General features: G+C 39.2%; 3 protein-coding genes across 3 annotated transcripts; 1 reads left to right on the top strand and 2 right to left on the bottom strand.

Annotated features, from left to right (window-relative positions):
* Positions 1-4,657: 4,657 nt before the first annotated feature.
* On the top strand, positions 4,658-11,111 carry LOC122026397 (NADP-dependent malic enzyme-like). The gene is made up of 20 exons (XM_042585120.1): positions 4,658-4,818; positions 5,007-5,245; positions 6,871-6,991; positions 7,090-7,164; positions 7,255-7,406; positions 7,479-7,584; positions 7,685-7,750; positions 7,870-7,965; positions 8,044-8,115; positions 8,179-8,262; positions 8,399-8,497; positions 8,994-9,041; positions 9,146-9,199; positions 9,300-9,398; positions 9,730-9,819; positions 9,943-10,020; positions 10,125-10,199; positions 10,294-10,384; positions 10,572-10,700; positions 10,775-11,111. Exons 1-20 carry the CDS (start codon positions 4,789-4,791, stop codon positions 10,861-10,863), a joined length of 1,893 nt encoding a protein of 630 aa, XP_042441054.1. The 5' UTR covers positions 4,658-4,788; the 3' UTR covers positions 10,864-11,111.
* A 55-nt stretch (positions 11,112-11,166) lies between these two features.
* On the bottom strand, positions 11,167-12,523 carry LOC122026398 (gibberellin 2-beta-dioxygenase 5-like). Its single transcript, XM_042585121.1, has 3 exons — positions 11,960-12,523; positions 11,529-11,886; positions 11,167-11,457 (listed from the first exon to the last, which is right to left on the bottom strand). The coding sequence occupies exons 1-3, from the start codon at positions 12,442-12,444 to the stop codon at positions 11,254-11,256; spliced, it is 1,047 nt and encodes a 348-aa protein (XP_042441055.1). The 5' UTR covers positions 12,445-12,523; the 3' UTR covers positions 11,167-11,253.
* Positions 12,524-12,833: 310 nt separating this feature from the next.
* On the bottom strand, positions 12,834-13,301 carry LOC122027970. Its single transcript, XM_042586982.1, has one exon. The coding sequence runs from the start codon at positions 13,299-13,301 to the stop codon at positions 12,834-12,836; it is 468 nt and encodes a 155-aa protein (XP_042442916.1).
* Between the last annotated feature and the right edge of the window lie 924 nt (positions 13,302-14,225).

The raw sequence follows: 14,225 nt of genomic DNA, 5'->3' as shown, positions 1-14,225 counted from the left end.
TGTCAATAGATTTGGATCAATTATCAACGAATACGAAATGATTTGCTAAGGGACAGTTGAAATGATGATTTTATCTTTTTGTTACCGATACCATGTCACCATCCTCTCAGCTGCCGATGTCTAATAGCTTAACCAGGCAACTACGCTCCACAAGTCTCAACATCTTTATGGACAAAAAATAAAAATTGCGTTGTGTGGCTCGTCCTTCCCCATCGCTCCAAATCAATATTAAAATTCAACATGATTCTGCTCTATCGTTGATTTCTTTAATTATTCAAACGTTGGACCACTTCAAATGACAGACGGATGACAAAATTTCTGAGATTAATCGATCAATGTGGTTTTGTATTCTTTGGATTTGGAATTAGATTTCACTTGTGTAAATAACTTTGTGCTAGTGCAGATTGACGACGGCACCGCCGGTCTATAAGATTAGAGGAGGAGGAGGATGAAAAGGACTCTTCGTTCATTAAAAGGGTATGTTCGTGAACAAATGTGCCCAGTTATGGTCAGTCGACTTACGACCCTTACCAAACTCAGCCCAAAGGAGGAAAGAAAAAAAAACCCACTCGGTGCTGTTCACACGCTCCGCGATCCGACAGTGGCAGCCCCCTGTCTTGCACGTGCAATTTGGATGACTTGATTAGGCTCGTTTATAATTAACTATTGTTTAATTTTATGAGAAATGATTTTATAGTTAATTTGATGAGTCTTGCACGTGCAATTTGGATGACTTCATTAGGCTCGTTTAGAATTAACTATTGTTTAATTTTATGAGAAATGATGTGCTCAAGGAAAATGAACAACGGAATTTTTGTCCTAAAATTTTCATGACTTCTCCTTCTCCTCCACTTGCATGATTTCTCCCTTCTCTTCCACCCACATCCGTAACATATGCATTAATAGTTCTTGTTCCATAACAATTTTACAATCTAAATTCAAACAAAAAAGTTATTGACAAACATAAATAAATAATAGTACAAAGAAATGTTTAAGAACATCATTAGAAGAAAAAACTGAAATGAAAATATAAAAAGGAACATACGTAAATAAATAATTCAATATGTTTCTTTTGTTATTATGAATACACAACTTACAAAATAGCAAGGAACAAATAGGACGTATTATTGATGCTAGAATTGTGAAGAAACAACAAAACATCAATTAAGGTACCCCTCTAAGTAGGATAATGAATCATGAAATTTAATTAAAATACAGGAGAAGATAGAGTGAGTGAATCCACTTCCTATACATTGGAAACTCTTTGCATAGGAAGAAATCTTAAAGGTGCTTAATAGATTCTACTATGCATATCCATCTATGTTGGTTCATAAAAAATAGACAAGAAAGTTCATGAATTGTTCAATCATCACCCTGACATTTAACTAAAATATAAGAGAAGATACAATGAGTTACCAGAATGAAAAGGGCAGGAGGAAGACTGACACTGCTAGGAGTAGCTTCACTGGTGAATGTTGGGTGGTGGAGCTTCATTGGCGGAGGAGCTTTACTGCCAGGAGTAGCTTGGAGCTTCGCTGGTGGAGGAGCTTCGCTTCCAGGAGTATCTTCGCTGGTGGAGGAGCTTTAGGGCTTAGGCCGTGGAGGACGAGCTTCGTAGCTTTGCTAGGGTGGCGTCTTAGGGTTTGGTTGGCAATCGTCGTGGGTGGAGGGGGAGGGAGAAGCGGCGAGAGTGGAGGAGAAGGGAGAGGCAACGATTTTAAGTTAGTTTCGTGGGCGATTCTCACGACCGTGGGTGGAGGAGAAGGGAGAAGTCGAGCAGTGTCGCAGATGTGGGTGGAGGAGAAGGGAGAAGTTGTGTCGCAGGTGGAGGAGAAGGAGAAGACGCGGGGATTTTAGGGCAAAAGCTTCGCTGTTCATTTCATTTCTCTTTTTTTATTTTCTTTTTCCCATGTAGGAAATACTGAGTCATTCCTTGAGCATTTCGTGCTCTATATTCCTTAGCATATCATTTCTCCATTTCTCTTTTATATACTTGGTTAATTAAATGAATCATCGAGAATCTAGCCAGTCTTTTTGAGGGTTCTTTCCCGGAAGAGAAGGCATTGCCAACATTTTGAGGATGATAAAATAGTAATTTACGGAAACACTAGCTTTTAAAGAGAAAAGAAGGTCAAAAATAGTAATTCTAATAATTTAGGAAAAATACCTTTAACTAGATATATTTTTCTATCCAACGATATTTTATCTTTCTATATTTAAAAAATAACATTTAGCTCATCTTTCATCAAAGTTAAATTTAAAAAAAATAATTAAGTCATTATCTTTTTGATAATTTTTTAATAATCATATGAGGAGAAAAAACATATTCAATTTATTGATAATTTACATCGACTCTTTATTAATATCTAAATTAATTTCAGACAATTCAAGTTCAAATTGATATTTTCAACATATGTATATTTGTTGATTTACTATTTAAATTCAATAAATTATGTGTAACCTCCAATAATATATAAAGATTAATACTTAATTCTTCGACTGTGCCAGCTTTCGAATACAATGGATAATAATTATTTTCTTTACTTCCTCTTAATTTAAAAATTTTAGATACGTCCTGTTCACGATTATATAAGGTTCTGTGAAAATAGCTGAAGGTATAATTTTTTTTTACGTGAAAGTAATTTTTTTTTGTCTTCTTCAAGCTCTTTTGCTTTCTCATGTATGTATGCGAATCTTATATCTTAGTTCATCATTGACTTGACCGTCAAAGAAGGTAACACCGACAACGACAATCCTCAGTTGACAAGCTTTGCTTTCCATAACATCAAGAGATGACACATAACAAACTTTCAAGACCCTTGGCGGCTGGCTAGAGGGGGAGATGAATAGCCCCTGCACAAATTAAATAAAACAAATACCTTTTTCAAACTTATAACTTAGAATAAAACACTTGCATAGACAAAATAAGAAATAAATTGGAAAGACAGAGATACAGAGAATTTTATTTGATTACAACCGAGGAGATTATTAATCCAATGAATAAAGTCGCGCTAATTTCTCTTTCAGACGGAGATGTCTCTTTACAGCAATAAAGCACAAAAAGACGAAGCTAAAACAGACAAAGAAGCATGTACAAGTGTTGCTTGAATAATTCTTGTTGTTATTAGCTTCTGGGAGCAGGGCTGCTTATATAGCCCTGCTCAGGGCGCCTAGAGGGGGATAAAACCTTATCCTCGATGCACCGGTCAAAGGTCACATCGATCTTGATAAAACTTGGATTCCGGACGCCCCGAAAGGTGAAAGTCAACATTTTGTTGACTTTCACTCTGGGCCTCCAGCTTCAGCTCCGTTTGCTTCGGTCCGGGTCTTCCGCTCCGGTTTCGCTCGCTTGGGTGATTTCGACCATCTGAAATAGGACTCACCCGAACCCAACTTCCGGCCTTCTCAAGCAAGCTTCCACTCCGGCTTCTCGTCCCTCGGAAAGCTGCGCGCCTCCTTCTCGTCCGCCCGCGTACTCCTCCGCAGCACCTCATCCCTCAAACGCACTGAGCCCGTCGGCTCTCTCCCGTGTTGTCCTTCTCGCTAGCTGTGTCTTTTACTCGACGCTCGTGCTCATAAGTTCCTATACACTTAGACACAAGGTTAAACATAATAATACATAACTTAATTTATTTGATCACATCAAAATTACTTTGAGATACCAATATAAATCAACATCAACCACATATCTAAGCGAGTGATGGAGAATACAATCACCGAATGCTTTTATTTATTTTTTACTCTTTTTTGAATATTTTACTTTCTATGTACATCATCTAATTAATCAATATTTAAAGAGCCGATTCCTTATATATAATTATTTTCCATATTAATTTAATATGTTTTTTCTCTTAATATTATAAAAATATATCAAAAAGACAAGGATAAAATTGTATTTTACAAATTTTTTATTTTTGGTGAAAGAAGGCTAAGTGTTATTTTTTAAGTAAGAGGGGAAATGCTAATGGATAGAAAATACATGCGTTAACTGTATTTTTTCTAATAATTTATTTATTTTTGTTAAAATCAAAATTGATATTGTCGATCGAATAAAACAATACATCGGAATTCAGTAGTGGAATCGAACACAAACTGAAATTCAAATGTTACGAACTAAAATCACGAGTCAAAATTATAGTCGAACTAAATTTGAATTTCTTATTTTAAAAATCCATTCACGTTGTTGTTTTTTTATTAGATAATTAAAAAAGCGTTGGTTGTGTCATGCGCAACGACGGGCGGAGAGTCCAAAGTCACGTGCGCCCCAACCATCAGCCAGTGTACGGATTAATGCAAATAAATACTATTTTTTTTCTTTCCAAATTAACTCGTATTATAATTCATGTTTATATTTTTTTTTCTTTCCTGTTATTTTATTAATTAAAGAGTTTGTGAAAAATTAAATTTAATTTTTTGAAAAACAAAAGAAAATTAAAAAAAAATTTGGCAACTATGGACGGTCAAAAGTCAAGATTTGGTAGATTCTCAATATTGTAAGAGATCCAGGGCAAAAGCAATCGTGCAGGTCGCCGCACGCAATTACACCAAGCGGTCCTGCGATTGCAGTCCCACCTTCCCCGATTGCTTCCGTTGCGTTGTTTCCACGTAGGAGCTTAGGCTGATCCGCGGGCACATCTTACAGTTGTTAAAAGTTGCCGCATCGATGAATCCTCCTCTCACTCCCCTTCTCACAATCGGTTTCACAGGTCGCCCTTGCCCATCGAGGAAGAGAAGACGCGAAAGGCTTCGGCGTTCGATCTCCCACCTCTCCCTCCTCTCCTCGTCGCCATGCTTTCGTTGGATCGGGCTTGCTTTCTGGTAATCAATCTCTTCTCCTGCCGTTTTCTGGTTCCGTTCAATTTTTTTTTTTTTTAATGCCCCTCGACATTCTTCCTTGTTTCGTGATTGTGATGCTTTTGCATATGCCGAATAAAGATTGGTTTTTTTTTTTACCCTTTTCTTCCTGCGATATGCGAGAATGGTTTTGATTGGTTTTGTTTTCTCAGCGATGCGACGAGTTGCTAGGCCCACTTCGGGCGCGCAGACAGCGGGTGGCTCTACCGTTTCCGGCGACGGTGCGGTGTCAGGCGAGGAGCGGAGGGGAGCTGAACGGGAGGAGAATCGCAGTGGACAACACAATCAAGAAGGTCGAGCCGAACTCTGTCGAACCTGTCGAAGACATAGAGCACCATGATGGCTACAGGGACGAACAGTTCATGATGCCGTGGACAGTCTCCGTCGCCAGGTTTGTGCTCGGATCGGATAGTTGGGTTTCTCGAGATTGTTGTGTGTGTGTGTTTTTTTTTCTTGATCTTGTTGGAGTTTTACTTTTTGCTAGTTTGGGGCATTTAGATTATATCGAATACGAGGGTTAAAACCTTTCCATGCTGCTTTGTCAAAAGCAATCTTGAATGCTCCAGCTGGTTATTTTTCTGTGTTTGTATTTTACTTTCATTAATTTCTTTACTTGTTTTGTATATTTTTTGTTTTATCTGGTTACATATTGGCGGTTTCCTGGTGTTTTATTTTTAAGATACTATCGAATAACTTCATTACTGCCTTTTATGTTTCCATCTTTAAGACCATTTGGGCGATCCTTTCTCTTCTCGTCTGTATTTACTCATCCGAATTGCGTCCTGGAGATTGTTAGTATATTAATGTATTCTATTTGATTGCTTAATAATGTGTTTCATCGTTGCCAAGTTTGAAAATTTCCTTATAAAGTATTCGTGTGCCTTTGTTGGACTTGATCGAAAATTATTTCTAGCAAGTTGTCATCGAGGAGAAAGTATGGTTTTTACAAATATTAGATTCTCACCCGATAAATTGATAAATAGTCAAAGTTTATGTTTCCTTACGTGAAAGATACAACTATAATATAGATATTTAACATTAACTATTGAAGACCTAAAAAGTTTTAATATTTTCACTTGGGATTGGTTACATTTTAGACATGCATGAATAGTGGTCATGCTGACATATAAAATGGAAATCTTTAATTTTATTGTTTGGTGTATTAAACTAGATGTATAAGTGCAGGCCAAGACAAATCTGTATTTGTATTCCCTGGGTTTGATTATGTCAATTCCCATAAGGGGATAAGCAGGCCATTTAGGTGTCATGGTTCAGTCTCCATTATTAAGAAAGTTGACCTCCCACCATTTATTGTGTGGGCTGTCGTTTCTTCTGTTGCTGAGAGTATGCCCTCCTTTTATTGCTAGGACCAGGTATTGGGATGTCATCTTCACAGAGTTGCCATAGCCGATGTGCTTTTATTAATTGGTTTTATTATTTTATAATTATGAAATAATTTTTATTTTGGGGACTCCATGATCCACTGACTATTCATGTATTTACCCTTTCATTTTGACATAGATTTTTTTTTTAAAATCAATCTCAAGTCTGATGGAAGTTTTTCTGTGGAGTTTCCTCTTACTGATGCTTAATTGTGTATATATCTTTTAGAAAATTAAGGGCCATCATATCATACAATTTATCACTGCTGGTTCCACATGTGGTGCAAATTAGTTTTTGGGTATGCCATAAGGGAATAACAACCATTATCAAGAAGATAGCAAAATGCAATCATATTTTATCAATCAATGGAAATGTTTTATAATAGTTTGTTGATATGGCCTTGGTTTAAATCTCTAATTTAAACTAAACTAGGCTAATTGATTTACACAGAATAAATCAAAATTAATTTAGAGAACCAAAATTGAATTAAAAACTTCATGCAGTTTTGATTATTGGTTATTAATCAAATACTTTATTTTTTAAATTTAAACCAGAAACCATGTTAAATCAAAATTAATTAAATTGAAATAGAGATTTTAAAATTCGTAACCCTTTCTTTTTTTTCTTGCATAGTGGTTACACATTGTTGCGGAATCCACAATATAACAAAGGTCTTGCATTCAATGAGAAAGAAAGAGATGCCCACTATTTGCGAGGTCTCTTGCCTCCAACATGTGTTTCACAAGAGCTTCAGGTTTGTATGTATTTAGAATTACCTAAGAAGAAGTAAAACAATTCTGTTTCCTACTATCCCCTATTATGAGTTGGAAATTTGCATCCTTTTTCTTGCAGGAGAAAAAGATCATGCACAATCTTCGTCAATACCAGGTACCCTTGCAACGTTATATGGCCATGATGGATCTTCAGGTACCTAAGATAACTGGCATTTAATCTTTATTAGTAATTGGTTCGAATTATTTCCAACCTCATTTGGTGTACGTATGATTTAATCTTCAGGAGCTAAATGAGAAGCTCTTTTACAAACTCCTCATTGACCATGTGGAAGAATTGCTTCCAATTGTTTATACACCTACTGTTGGCGAGGCATGCCAGAAGTACGGTTCTATCTTTAGGCATCCTCAAGGCCTCTATATCAGTTTGAATGAGAAGTAAGTTATTATGTTGCTTCACTTGCTTCCTAATCCAATTACTGAAATTTATGGAATAAATTGAGTTTTTAGAGGAAGGATTCTTGAGGTGCTGAGAAACTGGCCTGAAAGGAATATTCAAGTTATTGTGGTCACAGATGGTGAGCGCATCTTGGGTCTTGGGGATCTTGGCTGCCAGGTAATATTATAGTCAGATTTATTGTCATTCCTGACATGCAAACCATTATGTTGGGATCTTTTTCTATGGATTTTCAACTTGTTAAATTGCAATTTTCTAGGGCATGGGAATTCCTGTGGGCAAACTTGCTTTATATACTGCGCTTGGTGGAGTCCATCCATCTGCTGTGAGTTGTATTTAGCTTTTTATTTTTGTATGATTCTTGTCATACAAATTTTTTTCACATGCTAGTTTCTGTGGAACGTTGTAGCTTTTTTGTTCTTAAAATAAATTGATAATTTGCAGTGTTTGCCTGTCACTATTGACGTGGGGACCAACAACGAACAGTTACTTAATGATGAATTTTATATTGGGTTGAGGCGAAGAAGAGCTACTGGCCAAGTATTGTCTGGAAGCATATGTTTGATTTATCCTAATTCATGTAAACTTCTGTCTGATTAGTTTTCTCCTTGTATTTAGGAATACACAGAGTTACTAGTGGAATTCATGAATGCTGTGAAACAGAGATATGGAGAAAAAGTACTAATTCAGGTCAGTGACTGACTGGATAAGTTTTTGTGGTTGCAGATCTCAAATTGTTGTGTTATTTTTCAGTTCGAAGACTTTGCCAACCATAATGCATTTGAACTCCTTGCCAAATATCGTAAAACACATCTTGTCTTCAATGATGATATACAGGTAATTGATTTTAGCTATACTATTTTAGACTTCAGGATCTTCCTTTATAGTTCTTTGAAATTGTTGAACTTGATTCACTCACATTAAACTATCTCCACTGTTTACAAACCATTCAATATGCTTATTCTCATTTCAGGGCACAGCTTCTGTTGTTCTTGCTGGACTTTTTGGCGCTTTAAAAATAGTTGGTGGAACATTGGCAGAGCACAGTTTCTTATTCCTTGGTGCTGGGGAGGTTTTACTCCTAATCTCAATTGGTTGATTTGGTCTATTGAATGTGTTTGACTTTCATTTTGTTGACTTGTGTATTTGCCTGTAAACATCTTAGTTTCCCATTCTAGGAGTATGAATTCCTATTCACTTATGCTTCGTCCTTGTATTTCATATTACAAAGCTCGTGACGCAAATAATTATATGAGAAATAGATATAGGAAGATCATGTCTATTAGGATTTTATTTATTAGGTGGGCTTCTGCTTTTTTAAAGAGAGGGTAGAAGATGATTTTTCCAATGTTGCGGTTTAGATTGAAATGTACTTCTGTTTGCCATAATTTCTGCTAGGCTACTTAGTGTTTGAGTGTTCATGTTGCATGTTTTGTGACTTTAATTATGCACTGTGCAGGTACATGTTTCTAGAGTATATTAACTGAACTTATCTCAGTTAAATATTTGTTCTGTTTATATTATCAATACTTGTTTGAATCGTTTCCTTATTCTGATTATCAATACAGGCTGGTACTGGTATTGCAGAACTCATAGCTCTTGAAATGTCAAAGCAGGTTTCGAACTTAGTCATTTTTTATGTGCATGAACAACGTTTTGGATGTTCTGATGATTTTATGTAGTGGTTCATTTGGTTGTGGATTTCTTATGGCTGTTGTAGACAAAAGCTCCATTGGAAGAGACTCGCAAGAAGATATGGATGGTCGATTCTAAGGTAAGGAAGAGAATCTTGGACCTTGGTTATACTTATTGCAAGCATACAACTTTAAATCGTTTTACTTTGTTCATTGTTTGCATTGTGATACCCTTTCCAGGGCTTAATTGTGAGTTCACGCAAGGATTCCCTTCAACACTTTAAGCAACCTTGGGCGCATGATCATGAGCCTGTCAATAATCTTTTAGATGCTATCAAGGTATTGCAGCCTCATGTGTCATTCTGGTTTCTTGCAGGTGGTTTCATGTGCTAAATGCCTATCATACACTCGTATATTTTTTTCTCACTATGTGTGACTCTTAAGCTATATCATTGTTGATGACTAGAATGCTTTCTTCAACTCAGGTTTACTCATTTAAAGTGGTTTCTCCAGTGGTCACGTTTCCATTTAGTTGTGAAATTATAACACTAATACTTTATCTTATTTTTGCTGTCTGAAGTTTGTACCAATTCAAGCGGACCTCCTCCTTGTAAATTTGCCTCCATTAGTTTCCGAGTATTCCTTCATTTGTTCCTGTTCAATTTCTTAGGCTATCAAGCCCACTGTTCTTATTGGGTCATCTGGAGTGGGAAAAACTTTCACAAAGGAAGTAGTTGAAGCGATGGCTACTTTTAATGAGGTTAGCTTCTACACCCAGACCTCTACTAAATCCTTACAGGAATGCATTCCGTTTCTGTTTACAATTTACATATGTTCAGAGAGTATTAGATTCAATCCACTAGTTCCCTTGTATCGATTACAGAAACCCATAATTTTGGCTCTATCCAACCCTACCTCTCAGTCAGAATGCAGTGCAGAAGAGGCATATACGTGGAGTAAGGTAAGCTTCCTCCAACTTTTTGCTGCAACAGTTGCATAATTCGTATTCATGATTTACTATGGTAGTTAACTTTTGTTACTGAAGACTTTGGCTTTCATTCACAGGGTCGAGCAATATTTGCTAGTGGGAGTCCATTTGATCCAATTGAATATGATGGAAAAGTTCTTGTGCCAGGACAGGTTTAAAATTTGTTCTCAACATAAACAACTTATTTCAATATGAAAATTTCTATTTGTTACAAACTAACCTTCGGTGCTTCCCACATTCTTCTAGTCAAATAATGCCTACATCTTCCCGGGATTTGGCCTTGGGTTGGTGATCTCCGGAGCAACCCGTGTGCATGACGACATGCTGCTTGCAGCCTGTAAGTTCACAAGTTGAATCAACCACTACTATATTCCTATTTTTGTCTATGAATATTTCAAAGTTGTTCCATACACCATAAACCCCACCCCACCGGGAACATGTTTAATCAACTTTGAGTTTCACTTTTCCATGTATTCCACAAAACTAAGGAAAGTAGTAAAATTGTGGTAACTTTTGTTGGACAGCGGAAGCTTTAGCTCAGCAGGTGACGCAGGAGAACTTGGACAAAGGAATGGTCTACCCACCATTCTCAAACATTAGGAAGATATCTGCACATATTGCTGCGAATGTTGCAGCAAAAGCATATGAACTTGGTGAGTTTCTTCTCCATCTCTTTATTCCGAATGCATAATGAATCTACCTTAAACTGGGCTAATTGTCCTTCAAGGATTGGCGAGTCGGTACCCACATCCCAAGGACCTGGTGAAGTACGCAGAGAGCCTCATGTACAACCCTGTTTACCACCAGTATAGATAATCAGACAACAGCCAGCGCTTCGTGCATATTAGCAGTCTAATAGTAGTCAGTTGCATAGTGCTCTGTGGGGGCGGTGTTTTATCAATACATTCGTTAACTTGGAGTTAAACTTGCGTTTTTTTTTTTTTGACAACAGAATTTATTTATGATGGTAAGGCCTTTTGAGTGTTTTACTTTGTTGTTTGATGACTCGATGTCGGTACTTTTGGGACAAATGAGATGCCCTACTTAAGTGGTTTTTTATAATATTTTTTATGCTCCTATTTTCTGACCCACAATTCACTTTTGGTGCTGTTTTCGTTCTTGAGCGTCAAACATGGTTCATCCTTTCAAATACACTCAAAATACAACATCAGAACACAAACAAATAAAATCACAATTCGAGGAGGATCAAGAGACCAAGAAGCAGTAGAGGATTGCCAGGATTGCTGCCACCATGACTTGTTCCATGAGCGTGACAGTCTTTCCCCCCTGTGATGCTCTACCGCCCCCGCCGTTCACGCAGTGAAATGCCATGGAAATGCATTCTCCATCGTCTCCTTGAGCCAAAACAGGCTTCCCAACGACATGTTTGTACATCCCACGACTACAAGCCTACACGGAAAATCAATCAGTTAATGGCAACGATATTGGCGATTCGCCTTCTCCGACGGTGGAATAATCACCTGAAGTTGATCGCCGACGGTGACGATGAGAGCGGCCGAGTGACCCGGACGAAATCGGTACCAACCCCTCTTGGAGTAGACATGGAACTCGGAAGCCCCTCCCGCGAGATGCAGACTCAAACAGCTCGAGCAGCTCCAGCTCCTAACCAGCATTCTCAGCAACTCATGCTTGATTATTCCGGCGTTATGCCTTCCGCTCGGAGCATGCTTCCGGAGGCAAATCAATGAGCCTTCTGCGCCCTCGTTTCTGAGTTTCAGCAGCTGGGCATTGTTCTTATTTGTATCGTCATCCAATAGAGCATCTTCGATTTTGCCCGCGATCTTCTCAATTTCTCTCAACAACTCTTGCAATTTATCTCTGGGAAAGAAATGAAGTGAATTGGTTGTTTAATTTTGATGTTTATGGATAAAGTAAGAAGATTGATGATTACTGCAGGTCATTAAAGCTGCGCGGCAAAGTTTCTGTCCCACACCACCAGAAGAACTCTTCGTCTTCCCCTACCTCCTCCGCTTCGAAACCCCAACTCCTCTCCGGCAACTTCGCCACCTTCGTCTTCTCCTTCTCCTCGAGCGGCATCCGGAACGTCGCCGCCGCGGCCCCTCCGACCGCCGCGATCAGCCCCGGCGGGATACCGTGGTTCGCAAGCCGGAAACAGCCGAAGGCCGCGGCGGCGGACTTGAGCAGATCCGCCTCGGATCGGCCGGCATCCGGCGATATCAGCGTCCGGAAGTCGATCTCCGCCGGGTCCCATAGCGTGGCTTCCTGGGGGAAGATGCGGTGCGGGAGGTTGAGTTTGGGGACGCGGAGGAACTGAGCGAGGAACCCGGCGAGCTCCTCGCCGTCGCCCGGCGCGTGAGCGTGCGCCCCGGCGACGGGTGACGGCGGCGGCGCACGGAACTCTGGCGGAGGAAGCATGGCGTCTGGGGCAGGGGGAGACGCATGGAGGGGACGAATGAGAGCTACAGAGGGATAAAGAAGCGGGAAAAGGAAAAGCGAAAGGGAGCGGGAGCGGGAGCGATGATGATGGCATGCCTTCCGGAATCGATCTGGCCTTTTGCTTTTCTCTTCCTCCACAATTCTTTTTGCATTTTAATTATACTCATGATTAGACAGACAACAATCAGCAAAATGCACATCAAATTCGATTAATTTTAATTAACGTCGAGAAAAGCGACTTATTAATCTATCTTCTACGGGGTCCTTCAGTTAGGAATTAGCGATTATTTCACAAATCTTAACTACTGCTTGATTCTAGCTAAGTTAAAAGATCGCTAGATGAGCTCGAAACATATGCGTACGCTTCATCACTGTATCTGCGCTTGCTTGTGATCGAGATCCAAACTCGGGCCACAGCCGATGACGCTCACAAGCTCGTTGGACACCATCGCTTCAGTGTTCGTCCTGCGTTCGGAGCTCTTCCTCGCGATGTCCCTCAGGGCCACTGCCAGGGAGAGCTTGGGGTTGAGTCTGACTGTCCTGTTGAACTTGATGCAGTGTGACATGTGCGACTCCAGCGCTTGTTCCTCGGTGTTATATTTGGCTCGCTTCATCTGCTCCTTGACGGCATCGGAGCAGAGGCCGCAGATCCACTTGCCGTGAAATTGCTCCTTGATCCGACGGATGTAGGTGGGCGTGCAATCCTCCGACATCCCGCAGCACTCGCATCTCACGCTCTCAGCAACTCCGTCAAGATCGCAGTTGCTCATCTTCTCGTTCGAGTGCTCATGGACCTCGTCAATGGTCGTCTTACTGGCGATGATCATCTTGTTCATTCCGACGCCGGGCGATGGTCGTTGAAGTGGTCGATTTGGCACCTGGCTTATTTATGTAAATGCTAGATAATAATAGAAAGAGTAAATATGATATAAAATAATAATAATAATTCTAAAACTTAAAAATATTATCTTTTCCTGTTGATTTGATTTTAATTATAATACTAAATATAACAAATCTTGATTGATTGAAATCAATTTAAGATTGTTATCCATATTACTTCCTTTGTTGTCCTTAAATTATCTATAGTCGATTTCATCATCTCTGTTAAGCTGAATTTAACTATGAACTAGCATCTAAATGGAGATGATATTCTTTTTCTTCTCTACCTTTTATGATGTGCACACAAACACTAACATTCGCATACATATACGAACTCAATGAGGAGATCATATATGAATGATAGTTACCTTGCAGAGCAAGAGGCTTGAATCTTGGTCTCCTGCAGAAGAAGAAAGTTTAGAGCACGAAGCCATGAAACCTCTTTTGTTCAGTAACTATCTCCAAGGTCCAAGGAGCTGGCTCGTATGGTGACATCGAATCGATCCCTCCTTAATTTATGGATGCCGAAAAGGCGGTGAAAAGTTCAGTAATTGATGCCACTACACAGGGGGGAAGAACCTTCCAATTTATTGGGATGTCATGCTGCACAAAAGCTGATTAAAGTAGCAATATAAAAGATGGATCGACGTACGTAACTGCAATTGGTGGCCAAGGTTGCCATAGAGCCCACATATCCCAGGATGTGAGGATTAAGAAACAGGGTGACAGTTGCAACCGACGGACGTGTAAGCCTGCAAGCCAAAACCTTGGAGATCTTTATACAGTGGAAAAATGATTTATCATGTAAAAAGCTGCTAGGAATGTTAAAGATCTGTCGAAATCAGCACTCGTGACCACCTCACGAGCTTCTACAACCCCAA

This window comes from Zingiber officinale, chromosome 10A (genome assembly GCF_018446385.1).
Source record: "Zingiber officinale cultivar Zhangliang chromosome 10A, Zo_v1.1, whole genome shotgun sequence".
Lineage (NCBI taxonomy): Eukaryota > Viridiplantae > Streptophyta > Magnoliopsida > Zingiberales > Zingiberaceae > Zingiber > Zingiber officinale.
Note: the sequence above shows the minus strand (reverse complement) of the source record. Positions and strands in the feature narration are given on the sequence as shown.